This window comes from Polypterus senegalus, chromosome 17, assembly GCF_016835505.1.
Source record: "Polypterus senegalus isolate Bchr_013 chromosome 17, ASM1683550v1, whole genome shotgun sequence".
Lineage (NCBI taxonomy): Eukaryota > Metazoa > Chordata > Cladistia > Polypteriformes > Polypteridae > Polypterus > Polypterus senegalus.
Window position 1 is genome coordinate 12,741,581 of NC_053170.1, and position 22,220 is coordinate 12,763,800.

General features: G+C 40.6%; 1 protein-coding gene across 1 annotated transcript in view; it reads right to left on the reverse strand.

Annotated features, from left to right (window-relative positions):
• Positions 1-1,932: 1,932 nt before the first annotated feature.
• LOC120517172 (WAS/WASL-interacting protein family member 2-like) overlaps positions 1,933-22,220 on the reverse strand; it is a 61,229-nt gene continuing 40,941 nt past the window's right edge. The window contains exons 3-8 of the mRNA XM_039739334.1: positions 21,990-22,122; positions 13,774-13,911; positions 12,986-13,672; positions 10,024-10,221; positions 9,620-9,721; positions 1,933-2,213 (exon numbers count right to left, since the gene is read on the reverse strand). Coding sequence (XP_039595268.1) covers positions 2,173-2,213; positions 9,620-9,721; positions 10,024-10,221; positions 12,986-13,672; positions 13,774-13,911; positions 21,990-22,122 — 1,299 coding nt within the window. The 3' untranslated portion in view covers positions 1,933-2,172. The remainder of the gene's footprint in view (positions 2,214-9,619; positions 9,722-10,023; positions 10,222-12,985; positions 13,673-13,773; positions 13,912-21,989; positions 22,123-22,220) is intronic.

A 22,220-nucleotide genomic window follows, 5' to 3' on the forward strand; every position in this document is an offset into this window, starting at 1 on the left:
TGAATCGGATGGCCCACTCCGTAGCCCCTCAGTGAATCGGATGTCCCACTCCGTAGCCCCTCAGTGAATCGGATGTCCCACTCCGTAGCCCCTCAGTGAATCGGATGTCCCACACTGCCATGTTGTAACCTTTGTGACACAACATACAGAGCACATTTTACCGGTTACCATATTCCCCCATTCTTAGTGTAAATATTTATTATCATTGTCATCATAATAATGTACCGACAGAAATCATAAGGCCAAAAAATAAAATAAAAAATAATTCCCCAAACATTGCTATAACAGTTTATGAATGAGGAAAAGGGAATATAAAAGCTGGATTTAACTAGCTGCTATGTAAAAGTAAACACCAAATGCAAACACCTCCTTTTAATAACATTACAGTTACATATTAAAAGAAAAGTGCAAATTTTAGTGCCTCCTATACTTCAGTGACCACCCCTTCTTTTTTGGAGAAAAAAAAAAACATAAAACATTCACAGTTCTTGGCCCATTGGTTATCACGGGCAGAAAATAAAAATCTAGTGTAGTGCTAGGCTTCCTGTGCCCACCAAGCTACCAGAGAGAGTGCACTGGGATAGCCAGCCTCCTGTGCTTAAAGGGGGTATCCTGTAAATGGATACCCCCTGAGCTATGAGGATGGTAGAGAATGGGAAAGACCCTCTGCCTCCCAGGTCAGAAATTCTGCAGTTTCTCCGCCAATTCCTGCACTTCTCTTGGATTAATGATTGGCACTCAGCCAGACTCGCATAATGGCTTTTTGGTCTGTGGCAGAAATAATCAAATTCAGTTTATATTCCCTCTTCTTTCAGACAACTAATACACAAAGAAAAATTAACTGATTAGTGTTTACCTTAAAAATGTTTGTGAACTTTTAAAAGAGCTGTAAACAACACAGAACCCACTTCCTGATTTAGAACCGTAAAACAAAAGAAAAAAAAAAAACCTGTGACCTCCTAAAGGAAAAGTCCAACAACTAATTCCAATAGCCCCCCACCACTATAAAAATAAGATAATTTTTTAACTCTGTATTCTTCCTAAAAAAAAAAAAAAGAAAAAAAAAAAAAAAAATAACTGCCAAAAGTGACTTGGACTAGTCGCATGACAATTGAATGTTGCTTCCTTGACCAAGAAGGCAATGCGGGCAGCAGTCTGGGAAAGGGAGTGGCGGGGAGTGGGAGGGCAAGCAGTGATTGGTTCACACCCTGCACCAGTCTCTCTTCAAGACATTTCAGGACGTCACTGCCACCATCACTGTTTCACCTTTCTTTCACCTGCAGAGGCAAAGCCCGCTATCAGCGCTCATGTGTGCTCGCTTTATCAAACGCAAACAGCAGCAGCTCCCATCTTCTCACCAGCACCGCCACTTTCCACGCACGCACGTGTTAACATTTTCCCCCAGCCTGAATCAACATTACCAGTCGGTATGCATCTTGAGACCTGCAGGCTTCTTTAGAGTAACAGACTCCGTGAGGCTACAAAACAACCTCAAAAAGACCCCCAATCCCATTACCTGATTCACTGTGGAGGTCACTGTGCAATATCAGCTCATCTGATATTAGGATGTGGCCTCTCAAACGCCCAATCTTTCTATTGCAAAATAAAACAGCAGCGCATGTTTTGTCTCTGGTTGTCCAAAATTCAAAGTGCATTAGGTATTACTCCCTGCGCTTGCTCCTTTGCTCCTGAAGTGCAGAAATGGTTCCTATTGGCAAGTACTTGTAGAGAGACCTAGTTATTGAAAGCAGGAAGAAAGAAAAGGCCTGCCAGTGATAATGGAAAGAAAAAGGAAACAAAAAAAAAAAAATAAAATAAAACAAAGAACAACATGGCTAAACACTGGCGCCACAACTGCCACTGCCCCTTTTTCAAATTGCATATCCAGACCCTCAAGTTTAATGGCTATGGAATGCATAGTTCTTCTTGGTATTTTTTTTTTTCTTTTTTCACATGGCCACAAGTCCACTGCTGAACGAGCTGATTTGGGTCTGGGGCACAAGTAAGCGGGAAGCCAGGAGGATTTCATGCTAGGGTGGAAAAGCAGAATGGAAGGAAAACCTCCACCCAGAAGAGTCTGGTCAAGCCTGGGAGGAGGTGCGTCTGTGTGCCAAGTCCATCGTCCTCAGAAATAGCGAAGCTACGATTACTCCACTCTGCAAGGCTGGCTGTTCACCTACCCACGGGTGGCAAAGGAGGTGCACCTCGGACCACTACGGGAAAGGAAGAGAAAAATTTAGTTGTAGTAGGAGCTGGGCTAACAGCATAGGCTTTAAATGGTATTGTAAGAGACAAAGGTCAGTCAAAATATTGCAGACTTTAGCATTAATTACAAAAATACTATAATTACTGCTATGACAGAAATTTAATTAGGGAGTGAGCTCAGGTGAAGCAATTTATTATCACATAAAACTGTGTGTGCCCTTTTGAAATCATAAAGATAACTGTGATCAAAAGTTTACATACCCTTGAATGTTGGGGCTGATAATACACACACGTTGACAGACCCAGCTCTTAATTAAGAGGTAGTGTCCAGCCCCGTCACCTCTTTGATTGTAATCAGTGTCTGTGTATAAATAATCATTTTAAATTCATGCAGAGCTGCACTGACTTTGCTGGATAAAAAGCCATGGGGAAAGCAAAAGAACTGTCAAAGGACCAGCAAGAAAAGGTTACTGAATTGTAGAAATCAGGAAAAGGATATAAAAAGATAACCAGAGACCTGAAAATGCCTGCCATTAGTGTTCAGTGCCTGCGCCACCACCACCTACTCAAAGCATCATGATGCTCCAACATTGATGGACTAAAAGCCAGAAGTCTTCATGACCATCATCATCAAGTCCTTCCATGAGAACTCTAAATACAAAGAGGACTGTTTCATTTATGTGAGGTAGATTGACCAGAGGGGACTGAGCGGTCTTGTGGTCTGGAATACCTGCAGATTTTATTTTTTTTCTCCAGCCATCTGGAGTTTTTTCTGTCCACCCTGGCCATCGGACCTTACTCTTATTCTATGTTAATTAATGTTGACCTATTTTATTTTTTCTTACTGTGTCATGTATTTTTCTATTCTTCATTATGTAAAGCACTTTGAGCTACACTTTTGTATGAAAATGTGCTATATAAATAAATTTTGTTGTTGTTCAGACACTGATAAAAAAAAGTGGAAACTTAGGAATTTCTGTTCTTACCAATCCACAATCAGGTAGACCAACTGAGATTTTAGCCACAAACTGCCAAGATCATTTGTCGAACTTCTCTGCAAACAAGTGGTGTTGCCATTTTAAAATGCACAATAAGGAGGTACTTGAACAAAAACAGGCTGCATGGTCAAGTTGAAAGAAAAAAACTTTTAGCGTGCCAACGCCATAAAACTGCCCATTTACAATATGCCAAACAGCATCTAGACAAGCCTCTGGAACAAAGTCCTTTGAGACTAAAATTGAACTTTATAAATCACAACCATAATTGCTGTGTTTGGAGGGGACGCAACAAGGCCCATGATGTTCTGGAGGTGTGTGAGCTACAGTGGCACAGGTAACTTAATGAGAATTGATGGCAAGATGAATACAGTATGTTACTACTATTCACCAGTCCGTTAGCTGTGCATGGGATGTACTTGGATCTTGCAACATGACAGTAATGCAAAACACAAGGCCAGGTCAACTGTTCTGTGGCTACAGCAGAAACAAGTGAAGGTTGCTGGAGTGGCCACCACAGTTCTCTTGACCTCAGAATCACTGAGCCACTTTGAGGAGATCTCATACATGCAGTTCATGCAAGGCAACCCAGGAATTTGCAGGACCTGGAGGCCTTTTGCAAAGAAGAATGGGCAGCACTACCACCTGAGAAAATCAAGGGCCTCGTCCACAACTATCACAAAAGAATACACGTCATCATTGATGCTAAAGGGGGGCAATACACAGTATTAAGAAGTAAGGGTATGCAAACATTTAAACTGGGACCATCTCATTATTTTCCTTATTAAAATAAATACATACATACATAAGGTAGACTTTATTAGGCACAACTGTTAATTTGCTTGTTAACACTAATCTCTAATCAGCCAATCACATGGCAGCAACTCAGTGTATTTCAGCATGTAGACATTGTCAAAACGACCTGCTGAAGTTCAAACTGAGCATCAGAATGGAGCAGAAAGGTGACTGAAATTACTTTGAACGTGACAGGATTGTTGGTGCCAGACAGGCTGGTCTGAGTATTTCAGAAACTGCTGATATACTGGGATTTTCATCCACAACCATCTCTAGGGTTTCCAGAGAATGGTCCACAGAAGGGAAAATATCCAGTGAGCGGCAGTTCTCTGGGCAAAAAAATCCGTGCTGATGTCAGAGGTCAAAGCAGAATGGTCAGACTGGTTTGAGCTAATGAAAAGGCAACAGTAACTCAAATAACAACAACTCATTACAACTGAGGTATGCAGAAGAGCATCTCTGGACAACACGTCAAACCTTGAAACAGATGGGCTACAGCAGCAGGAGACCACATTTGGTGCCATTCCTGTCAGCTAAGATCGCAACCGAGGCTACAATTCGCAAAATTGGACAACACAAAATTGGAAAACGCTACCTGGTCTAGATTTCTGCTGCGACATTTGGATGGCAGGGTCAGAATTTGGCGTCAATGCAATGCATCTACGGTTCAGGCTGGTGGTGGTCTTGTAATGGTGCGAGAAATATTTTATTGGTACACTTTGGGACCCCCTTAGTACCAATTGAGCACTGTTTAAATGCCACAGCCTACCTGAGTATTGTTGCTGACCATGTCCATCCCTTTATGACCGCGGTGTACCCATCTTCTGATAGTTACTTCCAGTAGAATAAATGCACCATATATATGTGTGTGTGTGTGTGTGTCCTGAGCCACTCTGAGAGGGCAAGGACATTTCTAGGCTTATACAGGCATTGATAAGAGAAGAATAAGGTGAAGTGGTGGCTCGGAGGCTAGGGATCTGCACTGGCAATCAGAAGGTTGCCGCTTCGAATTCCATAAATGCCAGAAGTGACTCTGCTCTGTTGGGCCCTTGAGCAAGGCCCTTAACCTGCAATTGCTCCGTTCTGGGTATTACGTTAATCTGCATCCAGGCCCTCCAACCGGCAGGGAAAAACCTGGGGGTTGGCGGCAGAATTGGCACTCCAGCCATCATAAAAACCTCACACTGGATGCACTCCATCTGAACTAGTGTGGTGCTGACGTATCACCCGTTGTATGGCTGCACTCGGGTCCTAACCTGGGGTCCGGAGTTGGTTTGTCATGTGGTGGGAGAGGCAATTCGTTGTATCTTTTTGTATATACGTTGATGTAACATAAACACATTCAATAAAATTTCCTAAATTATCAACATTATTATCCCTTTAGTGTGGGAAATTATTTCTAAAACAATTTTCTGTCTCAACATGTGCTCCTAACCTCTCTCTCATAAGAGATGAAAGCTAAAGAGCAGTTAATCATCCTACAGACTAAGGTAAACATGATAGCACATGGTCAAAACTGGCATTTTTAAGGAAGGTTGGCAACGGTCCTTTGTTGTATAATAGCAATATTGATTAGATTATACTTTATTTTTCCCCAAGGGAGAATTAAAGTTTTACAGAAAAAACAAATAAATAAATAAACAAATAAAGATAAAATATACACAGTAAATACAAGTGGGGAAGCATGTATGAGCATACATATGTATTAAAAAAAAATTCCTTCACAATGGCACAACTGTAATTTTAGTTAAACGTGTTGACAATATTGTGACTAATGACAAAAAATACATTTGTGAAGAAAAGTAAGCCATACATAAACTGTGGCTATCATTGCAAGTGAAGTGTGGCCTAATAGTCAAGACCTTGACGTATAAATCCAAGTCTGCACACTACTGGCTGAAAGGAGTATTAACTTACAAAAGTTGCAGTTTTCAAATTGTAAAAAAAATAGAAACAACTACACCATGCACTTAGGGATTTGAAAGTCACCATCTCTGCTAAATGAACAAATGTAACGAATGCAAAATCATCACAATAATGTTTTGTATCTGGAGCAGACATGCATGTGTGTTATGAGATCTGAACACTTTTACAATTACTTGTTATTTGAACTACAGTTTATTCTACTATGGTGATGTGGCAGGATCATGTTATGTATTTCAAAGCGCCACGTTACTGGATTTGAACCTATAATAGAGATATGTGTGGTTAGACAAGCTAAATTTTCAGTATCATTAAGTTTATAAACTAATTTTAAAAAATGTAAATCTGAACTGCAACAGAACTCCTCACACACAAAAAAAAAAAAAGTTAAAAGGTTCTGCAAAGAAAAGAGGGGTAGTGGTACACTGTATTTTGATTTTTCTGTGGAGCAAACTATGGCTGGATGGGGCAGGGCAAACACAATGTTCATAATCCACAAAACCCTAATTTAGGGACACACGTGAAGCTGTGAACACTGCAGCCAGTAAACTCTTGTTAAATACACAACCCTTCACAAATTATTTTATTTTATTACCAGTGGTAGTCAAACTCAGTTCTGGGACCCTATGTGGCAGCAGGGTTTTGTTCCAAGCACTTTTACAACCAGTGAGTTAATTTTGCCTCTAACCGATCTCATTTAATTCACTGCACTTTTTATTCTTTTTTCTCAGCATTCAGAAAACCACAGTAGTGTAATTTTTACATTAAAAAAACTTAAGAATATTTCTATTTTTTGCATAGCTATAAATGCTAAGTCACAGAGTGTTTTCCTATTAATTTGCTGTGCAGTTTGCTCCCTTAATTATATCTGAACACCACGCTGGACAGACACCCAGGCAAATGATGCTGAATGGCTGCAAAAACTTCAGAAATATACTCATTAGGAAAAATGATCAGAAAAGGTGAACATGCAGAAAAAAAATTCATAATTATGCTAGAAATCTTTAAAAACCAAGTTAAAAAAAATATCCCCATGTAACCCATATACAGTAAATGCTTGGTAAATTCTCATTAAAAAAAATACCTTTATTACTTTCTACACTGACCCCAAAAAAAGCACAAACATGGAAATAACAGCTTGCCTTACTTAGATGAGCGACCCAGTTAAAAACAAAGATGGCCGAGTGTGAGAATCTCAGGGTTAGGTTGCTACTTTTTATTTAGTGTTGGGGCTACCTGAAGTATTGAGCATCTTGTACTCTACTTTAGGATTTAGGTCTTGCTTTCTTAATTCAAGTCTTAATTGCTAAAGAGTCAAAGGTCTTTGCTTTTATCAATTTTCAGGCTTCAGTATAATGCATATGTCAGACATCACATACACTGTGACGTCTTACTCAGATTACACTATCGTTCTCGTACTCATTTACAAAGCAAAAAAAAAAATATTCAATATAAAGTCATCATTCATGTCTATTTACTTTGAGAAGTTACATTCAAAAATGGCGATGTTAAATAAATAATAAAAAATAACGATTACAAAATGAAGTTTAGTACATTTGGTTCTCCCCTTTGTGAAACAGGTAAGGATTTTTGTAACAGAGAATGGCAGTGGCACTGTGTACTGTAAACTCTAGCAGCATCTACAGAAAAGTAGCAGTGGATAAGAAGGATGGGCTAAATTAGAGGAGGTCATTCTGAGAAAATTTCCACAGCCACACTGTGTGTCATCTGAACAAAGAGAAACATTCAGTGCAAATAGCGTGCCTGTCTATTATTTTTTTTTTGATTAAGCCAGTTTGTACTTGCATATTTGAAATTTGCCTCTACGTGACAATGACGTCAGGCTTCAAGGGCCACACACCCTTCCTGTTCTGTAGAGTTATGTTGGATGGTTCCTTTATTTGAAAGGGAGAGCGCGGTTAAAACAAATAAGATTTCATACAATTTGCATAGAGTGTCAGCAATAAACATTGAGAGCTGACAGAAGGAAAAATGAAAATTGTATATATTATCTATACATATAAAGGAGAGTTGGGATCTGAGAGACTGTGTTTGTGGAGGGATGGAGAGTTAAGGCGGATTGGGGGAGTCACGTCATTTCATTCACTTCATTTCGCTCTGAGCTGACGCGGTCTTGCCGTTCTTTTTCCTTAGTGTTTTTTTCCTCTCTCCTTTACTGATTTACTGTTTACTAGACGCAGTACTTACTGAATAGTATTTTTTCCTTTAGTGTTTCTTAGTGTTTAGTAGATGCAGTGTGCAGGTGCTACCGGTGGTGTTGCGGTTTACTGTTACTTTCTACTTCGACTTTTACTTTACAACTACAGCGAAGCGCACAAGGTCTGCTAGTATATATATATATATATATATATATATATATATATATAGTGCTTTTGTGACTACTCAAAGCATTTTAAATAGGGAGTGGGGAGCCACTAATGTGCAGCATCCACCTGGATGATGTGACAGCAGCCATTTTTATGCTGTTACGCTCATCACACATGGGTGAATAGGTGAGAGAGACACCCAATAACATACAGGGAATGATTAGGGAACCAGAATGATTAGGCCATGGTGGGCATTTTAACCAGGACATCAAGATACACCCTACTGTTTACGTAGGATGACCAGGGACCTTTAATGACCACAGAGAGTCAGGACCTTGCTTTCAAGTCTCGTCCAAAGAATGGTGCCATTTTTACAGCATAGTGTCCCTGTCACTGCAAAGGGGCATTAGGATCCATAAACAGACCACAGGGTAAGGGCCACTTGCTGGCCCCGCCAACACCTCTTCTAGCACTGGTTGGTCTCCCATCCAAGTACTGGTGGGCCCTAGCATGCTTAGCTCCAGGAGCACTACCTGTTCTGAAGGGCAGGTGGAATAGCTGCTGGTAATGATAGTAGCTATACAACCAAAACCACTGAGATTGCTCCTTTCAGTGACAGATGAAAATAAAGTGGAAATCTGAAAAATCCTACAATGTTAAATAGTTGTGTGAGAAACGTGAGGCTGAATGGAGATTAGATTTGTGAATACCCATTTGAATGTGTCTGACATGAACATGAGCCTTATGGATCGTAGGAGCAATGAGACCAGCTGTCAGGCTTCTGCATAAAGGTACATTAAAAAACATACAATATAGATTAAAAAGAAAAAGAAAAAAAAAAAAAAACCCACCACGTGTTCATCATAAACTGTGCTTTTTATTTGCTCAAGAGTATTTGTGATGCACTTGTTATTGCAGACATGGACAGTGGCTCATTCACATTTGTAACTCATGAATATTGTTCTCTAATACAATGTCTGGAATATATTCTGCCAAAGACACTGATGCAATTTTGAGCAAGACAAACATCTATTGTTTTAAAGGAAAAAAATAAAAAGTCTTGTTCTGGAATGTGGATTCAACTTGATTAATGGCAAACAGTGGACAAAATGTATCAGGCATTTCACAGACACATGTGTGGCCTGACTGGAGCAAAGGTATCTAACAAAGAAACATGGCTCAGAGGCGAGAGTTGACCGATTTACACCTTGATATGCTATATTATGCACAGGAGTATTCTTCCAATATCAGTCGTGACAGAAGCATTTGTAATGTATGCAGATCACTACAGTGTATTGTCATAAAGGAGATCAAGACACACAAGTCAACGATTCTGGTCAATGCCCTGTCATCTAACAAGAGTTAAATACCCACCTCTATTGGTCTTGCTGGGGTAGGTCTTTGCAAAGTTTTTGTATTCTTCTGGTGGTGGGAAGTCTTCCAAGGGATGGAAGGAATATTTTGATTCAAAGTCATCTGCAGATAACATCAGAGAAAGAGTTGAACAAAGGTCTGTGAAGTATGTCTATCAATGCACAGTTCTAATAATCTATTTCACATTTTTAAGCTTGATGTATCCAACATGCACATTCAATTTAACTAAATAGTAAGAAATAAACAGAAAGCAACAGGATTCTGAGATTACTAAGTTCTTCAACCTTTATTTGCTGTAATCTTGTGCTAGTAAGTGTTGTCTCCTGAGTGAGGCTTTTAAACTCAAGGGAGAAGAAAAAATGCCATGTTTGCGGAGAAGCTCAGGACTTATTTGTCTCACCTACCTATGTATGTTTTGGAGACTGTGGTGTGGCCATTTCGGATTGGTGGAGGGGGAGGAGGTCCAGCAGGGTTGCGAGATGGAGGAGGAGGAGGCTTCCCTCGACTGGGAGCTTCTGAAGCTGCATGCATCCGGTAGGGTGGTGGCGGTGGAGGCGCCTCTCGGCCTGAGCTGCGCACGGATGGAGGTGGAGCTGGAGGAGCTAAGAGAGAAAATTGAAGGAAAAGAATAAATCAACCCCAGTTTGCATCAAATGCCTACAATAAACAATGGGAGTCAAAAGAAAAAGTGTACACCTTTTCAATGGAGCACATTTGCACTTTTTCAGGAGTAGACGAGCAATGGGCTAAAGCTGTTCTTTGCAGATGCAGTCAAACACTTGGAGCTTATCAGAGAGACTGCGGTAGATATCTAAAACGGCTGCCGTGCTGCCAAATAGCAAGCAGGAGCATCTCCAGCAGTCTTCAATGGACACCCAAGTTTTCAGCCCTTAGAACTGACAAGTGTCAAGCAGCATGACCCCTTCTGTGCTCTTAGGTCAGGACCTAGACTTCAATCACTTTGAATATTGAGTCAAGCCGTGCCACTTCAAGGCAAAGCCCTGTGAATCTGTGGCGATAACAAGGAGGCTGAAGAGAGGCAGGATGTAAATGGTTTCTAAGGCTCAGTTCACACTAACCCTGATAAACTGGAAAGCACTTTTTCATTTTTAAAGATCTTCCATCCACACTTGCATTTTTAGATCGTTTTCTAAATGTTTGTCATCCATAATGAAATTGCCAAAAACACATAAATCTTGCCTGTTTTGCTCATGCATGATTTATCAGCCAAGCACATCCTTTGCTTACCGAGTCCCATCAACGCTAAGTGAGACCTGGGGCTTCATGTATAAAAATGCTTGCGTACACCTGTTCCCTCACACACTCTAAGATGTCTAAAAACAAAACTTGCTGTAAAACCATGCACGTTTTCAAGGTAGCCATTTACCTTTCTTTTTCATATTTGAATCAAATACATTAAAATGAATTGCATATCATTTATACATTTAATTCACTTGATTGTAATCACTCTGTAACAATATAATGGTGCATGGAATGGCCAGATTATTCCAAATACCATAGCTGATTTAGCATTGTTAGAAGATACTGCAAATGGAAGAATTAGAAGTGAGTGCGTATTTATAGATGACAATGATGATGATGACTGGATTCGAAGTCGATTTCGATTTCCAAGAGCTATATTCTCTTGGAGCTGTGTGCTGAACTGGCACTGGCTTAACAAAGGCAGAGTTTAAGGAATTGTGCTCTACCTCCTCCATTGCAAGTTCTGTCCACTCTCGGGTTTTCAACCACAGGAGCTTTTTAACATGAACTTGCTGACCGATCGGTTATTTCACACGTGTAACAGAGTCACGCCATGCCAGTTGTATGTGAATAGTACTTTCCACTTGTCGGGAATTCCTTACACTGTGTTTGAACTGCGAAACATCAAAGCGCAACTCGCAACAACGTCCGGTTTTCCCAAATGTAATCGAAGTATTCAGCTGCATGCACATTGCTACTGCAATGGCCAGGGACGAATCACTGAAAGAATGAGCTGGCATTACACCATGTATAGCAGCAGTGCCTATAAAAACGGTAGCTCCGCACAGTCGCAGGTGCTTTTTCCAACTGGTGTGGCAAAAGACAATCAGTTCTTTTAAACTGATAGCGAGTCACCTCAAATAGTCATGTAAAGAGCAGAGAACAGTTGCGGCACTTGGTGCCGTCGCTACACTATAAAGGCACCTTCCGAGAATTAATTTGCTTATGTAAATAGAATGCATTTCTACTCTATTCATGTGCTACTCTATAGTCCATGAAACTGTGTCGCATTGTTCAGGCATGTACTTGAAGTGATGGCACTATGAAGAACCTGACCCACCAAATGATCAGTGTTACAACTTTGTTTGAATGTAATTAGCAGAATATAAAAAATAGGTAATCAGATGCGACATTTATTTTTTAACCAATTCATTGTGGTCAATTATCACATAGTACAGCCCTTATATTCCTTAGTCCATTGGCCACATCTCTTACACCATCCATTATTACATTATGTGACTCCAGACAGTCCGTCAGCACACAGCCAGATGACCTCCCAGCAGTATCCGAGGCAGAGGTGTGTGTGCATCCAGTGTCCAGACAAGTGTTCTGCACAGCAGCACCATTGTGTCATCGGCACTGGGGTCTGCTTTCCTAATAATGCTTGAAACAGAATAAAACAGATGGCTGGCTGCGACTCACCTTTTCACATCGACTGTGATATCTGAACAAGTCTTTTTTATTTTGGGCACTGTGCGACTTTATGAACTTGAGTGTCTCTGCCACGTTTTTGTTGCTTATACCACTGTATAAGCCAACAAACAGTACGTTTTTCCTTGCCCTCACTTTGCATTCATTTAAGTTCTGCTCTTTTTCCCCCGTGCGTTTGCATTTGTCATTTAGCCAAACACCAAACAGAGAGGGCCATTTATACTGACCTGCATATTAAAATGTGTGAAATCCTGGGAGGAGTTGGGGTGGGGCAGTAGGCACGTGTGTTACTTTTCACGCTGACCAGGATTTATGTAGTGGAAGTTGGCTTATGCACAGTTTTGTGCATCTGGATTATTTTGTGCACATGCACATTTCCGCTTTTGTCTGCTCGCCATGTTTTAGTGTGAATTCTACGCATGACGTTACACATGAGGCCTCTGGTTCACATGGTTTGAATATTGTTTTCAAAAGGATACATTTTGGTGGTAATTTCAGCATAGACTAAAGGCCAAAACATATTTAAAAAAAAAAATGTATTTTAAAATTTACCAATGTTAGTGTGGACCAGGCCAGAGAACTATTCAGGCATATTAAAAGGAAGACTACTGATCCCCAGATTCTCATTTGTAGCAATGGCAAAGACAACAAGCGATTTAAATGGTTCCTTACCTGGATTTCGACCTGGGGGTTCTCTTGCAGGGGGAGGCGGCCTAGCCCCTTGTGGAGAAGGAGGAGGAGGCGGAGCATGGGCACGTACGGGCACTGGTGTCGACCCACTGCCAGGAGCTTTTCTGTGTAGCGAGTTGTTTCTTTTAGGAAGTTCAGGTGCTGCCTCATTGATAGGGCTAGAAGGACCATTGGGGGCAGTGGGAGGCTGTCGATATGGTGGAGGTGGGGGTGCAAGTGATGAACTGCTGCTCCCTGTTGGGGTTGGCCTAGCAGAGTTGAGAGGAGAAGGAGGGGGTTTAATTGGTGGTGGGGGAGCTGGAGGACCATCACGGACTGATGGGCCCCTCTGACCCGGAGTTGGAGGCAATGGCTTTTCACGATTGTAGGATGGTCCCTTGCTACTTGCAGGTGGGACTGGGGGAGCATTTGCACGTCGATTAGCCGGGGGAGGGGGTGGTGGAGCAGATGAGCTATGTTTCATTCCTCCAGAAGAGCTGGCAGCACTATTTGGCCGAGACAGATCTGGTAAGGAAGGTCTGTGAGAACGAGGAAGTTCAGGAGGAGAACTCCGGCTTGAATTGGAGTCCGCATCATTGTAGGCTCGACTGCTGGAGCTTGAAGAGGACAAGACAGGTGGTTTTGGGGCCGCTGCTCTGGAGCTAGGGGGAACCAAAGCAGGTTTTCCATCTGGAAAAGCAAAAACATTCAGAGTCAAGGATGTAAAAATAGTAAGTCTTCACTTGTAAAACTATGTCTGGTATAAAAAGATCACTCAACTGTTTTCTTACCTGACACAGATCGTAGTTTGGGCACTCCACCTGAAAAGAGGCCTCCCATTGGCTGTAGGCCCCCAGAACTAGAGCCATAATTGCTACTGCCACCCCCTCCACCTGCACTTCTGTCTCCTCCTCCACCACCTTTTGGCTCTGTACAAAAAGATAAGAAATGGGACAAAGTAGTTTATTCACAGCACTTAAGAGGAAAACAAGCTTCACTTACCAGACCATGGTTTATATCCAGGCCGGTAGTGATTAAACCTAGATAAACAGGGGCAACACAGAAACGTGTGATGTGGCTACTTATGAAGGGAAGAAAAAGCACAAAAACAGCAGTGGCTGACTGGGGCAAGCACTTACAGTGGGATGCAAAAGTTTGGGCAACCTTGTTAATAGTCATTATTTTCCTGTATAAATCGTAGGTTGTTACGATAAAAAATGTCAGTTAAATATATCATATAGGAGACACACACAGTGATATTTGAGAAGTGAAATGAAGTTTATTGGATTTACAGAAAGTGTGCAATAATTGTTCAAACAAAATCAGGCAGGTGCATAAATCTGGGCTCCGTTGTCATTTTATTGATTCCAAAACTTTTAGAACTAATTATTGGAACTCCAATTGGCTTGGTAAGCTCAGTGACCCCTGACCTACATACACAGGTGAATCCGAGTATTTAAGGGGGTCAATTGTAAGTTTCCCTCCTCCTTTAATTTTCTCTGAAGAGTAGCAACATGGGGGTCACAAAACAACTCTCAAATGACCTGAAGACAAAGATTGTTCACCATCATGGTTTAGGGGAAGGATACAGAAAGCTGTCCCAGAGATTGAAGCTGTCTGTTTCCACAGTTAGGAACATATTGAGGAAATGGAAGACCACAGGCTCAGTTCAAGTTAAGGCTCGAAGTGGCAGACCAAGAAAGATTTCGGATAGACAGAAGCGGCGAATGGTGAGAACAGTCAGAGTCAACCCACAGACCAGCACCAAAGACCTACAACATCATCTTGCAGCAGATGGAGTCACTGTGCATCGTTCAACCATTCGGCGCACTTTACACAAGGAGATGCTGTATGCAGAGTGATGCAGAGGAAGCACAAACAGAGCCGCTTGAGGTCTGCTCAAGCACATTTGGACAAGCCAGCTTCATTTTGGAATAAGGTGCTGTGGACTGATGAAACTAAAATGAGTTATTTGGGCATAACAAGGGCGTTATGCATGGAGGAAAAAGAACACAGCATTCCAAGAAAAACACCTGCTACCTACAGTAAAATATGGTGGTGGTTCCATCATGCTGTGGGGCTGTGTGGCCAGTGCAGGGACTGGGAATCTTGTCAAAGTTGAGGGACACATGGATTCCACTCAGTATCAGCAGATTCTGGAGACCAATGTTGAGGGATTAAGTGACAAAGCTGAAGCTGCGCCGGGGCTGGATCTTTCAACAAGACAACGACCGAAACACTGCTCAAAATCCACTAAGGCATTCATGCAGAGGAACAAGTACAACGTTCTGGAATGGCCATCTCAGTCCCCAGACCTGAATATAATTGAAAATCTGTGGTGTGAGTTAAAGAGAGCTGTCCATGCTCGGAAGCCATCAAACCTGAATGAACTAGAGATGTTTTGTAAAGAGGAATGGTCCAAAATACCTTCAACCACAATCCAGACTCTCATTGGAACCTACAGGAAGCGTTTAGAGGCTGTCATTTCTGCAAAAGGCGGATCTACTAAATATTGATTTCATTTCTTTTTTGTGGTGCCCAAATTTATGCACCTGCCTGATGTTGTTTGAACAATTATTGCACACTTTCTGTAAATCCAATAAACTTCATTTCACTTCTCAAATATCACTGTGTGTGTCTCCTATATGATATATTTAACTGACATTTTTTATCGTAACAACCAACGATTTATACAGGAAAATAATGACTATTAACAAGGTTGCCCAAACTTTTGCATCCCACTGTATGTGTCTGCATATAATGTAGCGAAGAACCTACTATGAAAACCCACGTCTGTCGGTCTGCATGAAACAACTCAACACCAGTGGACTAATTTTGTTGAGATGTGGCACACTTCTTATCCATCCATCATCCAACCCGCTATACAGTATCCTAACTACAGGGTCACGGAGGTCTGCTGGAGCCAATCCCAGCCAACACAGGGCACAAGGCAGGAAACAAACCCCGGGCAGAGTGCCAGCCCACCGCAGGGCACACCCACACACCAAGCACACATTAGGGACAATTTAGGATCGCCAATGTGCCTGTGGGAGGAAACCGGAGCACCAGAGGAAACCCACGCAGACCCAGGGAGAACAGGTCCACGCAAGGAGGACCCGGGAAGCAAACCAAGGTCTCCTTACTGCGAGGCAGCAGCGTTACCCACTGTGCTGCCCACACACTTCTTACCCTTCAAATAAATTTCTTCTCGCGACAGTTCAGTTTTCCTGCAGATATCTCAAACAAATCTCCCATTGAAAAGCACTGACGAATTTGTGAACGTCTCCATCTCAAAATGAACAAAATGTTCTGTGCAACTACAACTATGAAACAGTTTACTGTTTCAATTTTACCTTCAGAGCAGTTGCTCAAACTTGGATATTTTGTGTATTTTTCTCTTCTACTCATCTGACAGCCGCTGAGTTGGCCAATGCAATAGAGTGAGTAACACCAGACAGGGCAGGGCAGAGCGCACACGCACAACATATCGCCACACATTCTTCTGTTACTTAGGCTATCTTAACCATCAGAGCACACTAGTCACTTCTCTGGAAATAAATAAAAGGAGAACGCAATTATTGTAAGCAATATGTAAGACTGAATTGACTGAACTAATTGCAGGGCAAGTCAAAATTATGTTAACATTTGAATGGCGGAAACAATTTATTCATAAAACATACTTAATATGTGTAAGAGGATTTACAAGAATGTCTCAAGCTTTTAGCCATCATGTTCAACACACAAAAACCAACGAGCAACAGTACCATTTAAAGCCCGGAGACACATTTTGCGGGTAATAGAGAATACCACAGTCCGTATTCTGTCCTTCAGGTCATTGATATCATGAACTCTCCTGCTATATACACACACGCAACGCTCCTTCACCATACCCGTTAACCAGAAATTGTATGGTGTCAAATGAGGGGAGGCCATGGCAATGCTCCACCACAACCTATCCACTGACCTGGAAACGTGTGGTCGAGATAAAAAAATAACTCATTAGTGTTAACGTAATTTTGACTCGCCCTGTATTTGTAGATTATTACTGTAAAGAACCAACGTTATCAACAGGCAGCTAAACAGTGTCTGAACTAATTCATTACAGAGGAAAAGTGCAGCTGCCCAGAGTGATACAGACATAGGGGTTTAGAAGTGGACACATCAATCAATGCCATCTTTACATCACTTGAAGTGGAATCTGTTGTCTATGTAAGCTTCTGAGCCACCACCACCAGCCTATTTGGGCTCTATTTTGACTGCACTGTAAAATAATGTGGTCTACTAACACATAGAACTACATTTCACCATTGCAATTACTTGTTACTTGAAAATGACTTCTTACAAAAATATTCAATAAACAAACAGGTAATAACTGACTCTTGGAAGATGTAAATTAAAAAAAAAAAAAAGTGAAATGCACCAATTTTCATATCAGGTAACTCATTCGGCAAATGCACCTGAATGTTACATTATGCATCCACTGTCTAACTTGTTTATACTAAGCCCTTCACAGCAAACCATACAACAATTCTTGCTTTACAGATTTTTTTCTATTTTCAGCAAAGACAGGCTAAGAGTCACATGGGGAGACGCTAACAGGCGCCAAATTCTTAACCAGATGTCTTTCAATTCAGGGCATTAAGTGCTAAACCAAACACTTCTCCAAGCCCGTGACAAATCCAAGTCCCAATTTTAACATTCGCAAACCAGGCCAGGCATACAAGAGAAATAAAACTAGAGATAAAAACAGGAAATCTAAGTAAAGAGGCATTTATTGATGACGTTTGCATTTTATTACCTTATCTACGGCCTTATTTCTAAAGTGCCCAGTTCCTCTTTGTGAAGAGGGATCCAAGGTGGAGAAAGGGAAGACACATACATACAAATGAGTAAATTATCAGCATAAAACACTGTGCACATCTAAAACATGGCTAACAACTTCAGCTGACTTTGTAAATCAGGGTTTTCTTTCTGAGGTTAACTTTTAAAATATGCTCTTCATCCTCCTCTTATCGACAGTTCCATTGTTGTCCGTCTTTCAGGTCCTACCTCTTGCTTTGAGAATGGCTATACATAAATCTTGGTAGAAGTATGTTCTTTTTCCAAACATAATCTATTAATATCAATTTCTCAGTTGCTAACCTAACAAAATTTAAACAAACAAGGAAAGGCCAAAAAAAAAAAAAACAAAAAAAAAAACAAAACACATGTACATTAGTTTTGTACTTAAATTCTCTGAAATACAACTGGTTTCAGAACAATTTATTCCCCTAAATTTGCCAGACCTTGGGGATGTGAACTGATAAATCAAACAAAATTAGTCTTTTCAGTTTAGCGCAGAGAAGACAAAGGCAAGATCCACATCAATTGCTTGGTCCATTTCCAAAGTCTGTTTTAATCATTATGAGTTTGTGGATTATTTCAGATTATTCTTTCCACTACTCACAAGGTGGAGACTAACTTCAGACAAAACATACATTACCATTCACAAACACACACACAAATACACACACACACAAATACACACAGTTACTAATACCACAGCATTTTTGAGATGCCTATAATCCTAATTTCCAGTCATATTAAAAAGTTTGGGAACCCCTTTCAGCCTGCATAATAGTTGACTCTCCTTTCAACATAAAAGATAACAGCGGTATGTCTTTCATTTCCTATAAACATCGGAGTATTGGTGTGTCTTCCAAACAAAGATTATTAGTTGTATGAAATGAAATCAAATGTGAAAAACTGGCTGTGCACAAATGTGGGTCCCCTTGTCATTGTGCTGATTTGAATGCCTGTCACTGCTCAATGCTGATTACTTGCAATAACAAATTGGTTGGATGAGCTCGTTAAGCCTTGAACTTCATAGACAGGCGTGTCCAACCATAAGTGGTAAAAGGTATTTAAGGTGGTCAATTGCAAGTTGTGCTTCGCTTTGACTCTCCTCTGAAGAGTGACAGACAGCATGGGATCCTCAAAGCAACTCTCAAAAGATCTGAAAACAAAGATTGTTCAGTCTCATGGTTTAGGGGAAGGCTACAAAAAGCCATCTCTGAGGTTTAAACTGTCAGTTTCAACTGTAAGGAATGGAATCAGAAAATGGAAGGCCACAGGCACAGTTGCTGTTAAATCCAGCAGGTCTGGCAGGCCAAGAAAAATACAGGAGCGGCATATGAGCAGGATTGTGAGAATGGTTACAGACAGCCCACAGATCACCTCCAAAGACCTGCAAGAACATCTCACTGCAGATGGTGTATCTGTACATCGTTCTACAATTCAGTGCAATTTGTATGGCAGGGTGATGAGAAAGAAGCCCTTTCTACACTCACGCCACAAACAGAGTCACTTGTTGTATGCCAATACTCATTTAGACAAGCCAGATTCATTTTGGAACAAAGTGCTTTGGACTGATGAGACAAAAATTGAGTTATTTGGTCAGAACAAAAAGTGCTTTGCATGGCAGAAGAAAAACACTGCAATCCAAGAAAAACACCTGCTACCTACTGTCAAAGTTGGTGGAGGTCCCATCATGCTGCGTGGCTGTGTGGCTAGTTCAGGGACTGGGGCCCTTGTTAAAGTTGAGGGTCAGATGAATTCAACCCAATATCAACAAATTCTTCAGGATAATGTTCAAGCATCAGTCACAAAGTTGAAGTTACGCAGGGGTTGGATATTCCAACATGACAACGACCCAAAACACAGTTGGAAATCTACAAAGTCATTCATGCAGAGCGAGGAGTACAATGTTCTAGAATGGCCGTCACAGTCCCCTGACTTGAATATCATCAAAAATTTATGGGATGATTTGAAGCAGGCCGTCCATGCTCGGTAGCAATCAAATTGAACTGAACTGGAGAGATTTTGTATGGAAGAATAGTCAGAAATACCTCCATCCAGAATCCAGACACTCATCAAAGGCTATAGGAGGACAGTGTCTAGAGGCTCAAAGAAGCAAAAGGAGGCTCAACTAAGTATTGATGTCATATCTCTGTTGGGTGCCCACATTTATGCACCTGTATAATTTTGTTATGATGCATATTACATATTTTCTGTTAATCCAATACACTTAACTTCACTGCTAAAATGCTACTATTTCCATAAGGCATGTCAGATATTAAAAGGAAGTTGCTACTCTGAAAGCTGAGCCAATGACAAACAAAAATCCAAAGAATTAAGAGGGGTTCCCAAACTTTTTCATATGACTGTACACATCTTTTGACCGTTCTCAGAAATGAATGAGATGAAACCAGACAAAAACCTACAGTACCTACCATATATACTCACATTTAAGTTCTCCCGAGGATAAGTCGGGGCTTGATTTTAACGTATAATTTCCGGTATTTTATAATGTCAGTCGTATAAGTCGAATGCAGAAATTTCACGCTATTGGTCCAAAAGATTATGATATGCTAACACCCACCTGAGAGAGGAGAGTGCACTGCCTTTTTGTTTGAAACTTGAGGACACTTAGTGGTGGCAAAAATGCATTTAGGACAGAAATGAAGAATCACTACTTCAGATAATGGCCCTAGAAATCTGCAAGCCACCACCAAATTAAGACTTTTAGTAATCAGCTGATTGACCTATTCTGGAGAAATGAACAAACCCAATGGACAGAAAGGCTTCTACTTGATATTAAAACATTCTTCCAAAAAGGTGCTTCCAGTCAACAAAGAACATAACGTTACAAATGAGAAAGGGCTATTTATTCTAAGATGTTTGTTTAGACAAATCGTTCTAATTCTTGTCCAAGTATTCTTCAAAATACAAATGGTTCCAAAATCCCTAAAGCTCTCTGTAAAAGTGTGTGTTTCCCCCTAGATTACACTCCTCTTTAATTTGCATTGGCATCCTTGAACGTGGAATGCACAATTGCATCCTTTTTTTTTAATCCAAATTTGTCAATACCAGGTTTCAGAAATATATCTGAAGTATCATCAGGCACAAGCAACCCTGGATAACACACCAGTCTAGTGTCTAGAACAGGGGTTCCCAACTCCTGGTTCAGTGGCTGCAAGTTTTCATTATAACCCTTTTCTTAATTAGTGACCTGTTTTTGCTGCCAATTAAATTCTTTTGAATTCATTTTCATTGACTTGCTCTTGAGGACTCAGACTCCTTAATTGTTTCTTTTTTGTTAATTAGCAGCCAAAAATCATGAGATGCAAAGTGAACCAAAACGTGGCCAACACTGCTAGTCATACAGTATCTGAAAATAAACAAAAGGTGAAGGTCTCAGGAATGCTGATCTGCTCAGGTCCACAAAACATTGTGTCAGTGCTCTTAAAAAGGAGAAAATCAATAATTTCAGAAATGTCTGCTATTGCATAATGAGAGCTGCGACAAGCCATAGAATTACAAGACTCAGTGCCCTATTAAGCAAATGTTTGGAGTGAAATTGGTTGGAGATTGAGGCCCTGACTTGGTTGGTCTTCTGCTGGCTCACTCACTTCACATTTCATTTCTGTTTGGGTGCCATTTGAGGAAAGAAATGAAGCAATTCAGAAATTCAGGGGAACAAATCTTTAAAAAAAACCAAGTCAATTAAAATTAACTCAAAAGAAGTTAATTAGCAGCAAAAACAGGTCACTAATTAAGAAAGGGGTTAGAATGAAAATCATATCCTTAGTAGTAGTAGCGTCTCATATATATATATATATATATATATATATATATATATATATATATATATATATACGGTAAAATTCCTCTACAACCCAATTTAGTGTCCTCAGTTACCTACATGTGTACGTTTTTGGACTGTGGAAGAAAATAAAAGCAACAGAAGAAAGGAAAACATGTGCAAAAAAAAGTGTGACTGGGCTCAGAATTGAATATAGGTGTCTGGAACAGTGAGACTACAGGACTTAACACTGTACCTGGAAATTTCACTTGAAAATTAACCTTTTAATCATCACTACCATTTCCCAAAGATGGAATGTTAAGTTACAAGAAAATAAAAAAACTTCACATTAGAATGTAGAAAGCAAAATTAATTGTTGCTTACTTTCTAGAACAGGTGCACTTCGGTCATTGACACCTGTCACCTTCTTTAACTTGGCCCCTTTACAGATATCATTCAGCAATGCTCCTCGCCCCTTCTGTTCATCGCGATTCAGCCTTGGAGGTTCGGTATTGGCCTGAGACACAAAAAACACAAATAATGAAGAGGAGCACAAGACTTCCTTATAAATGATACCTTGGACTGTCAGCCAAGAACTCACCTAAAAGTAATTCT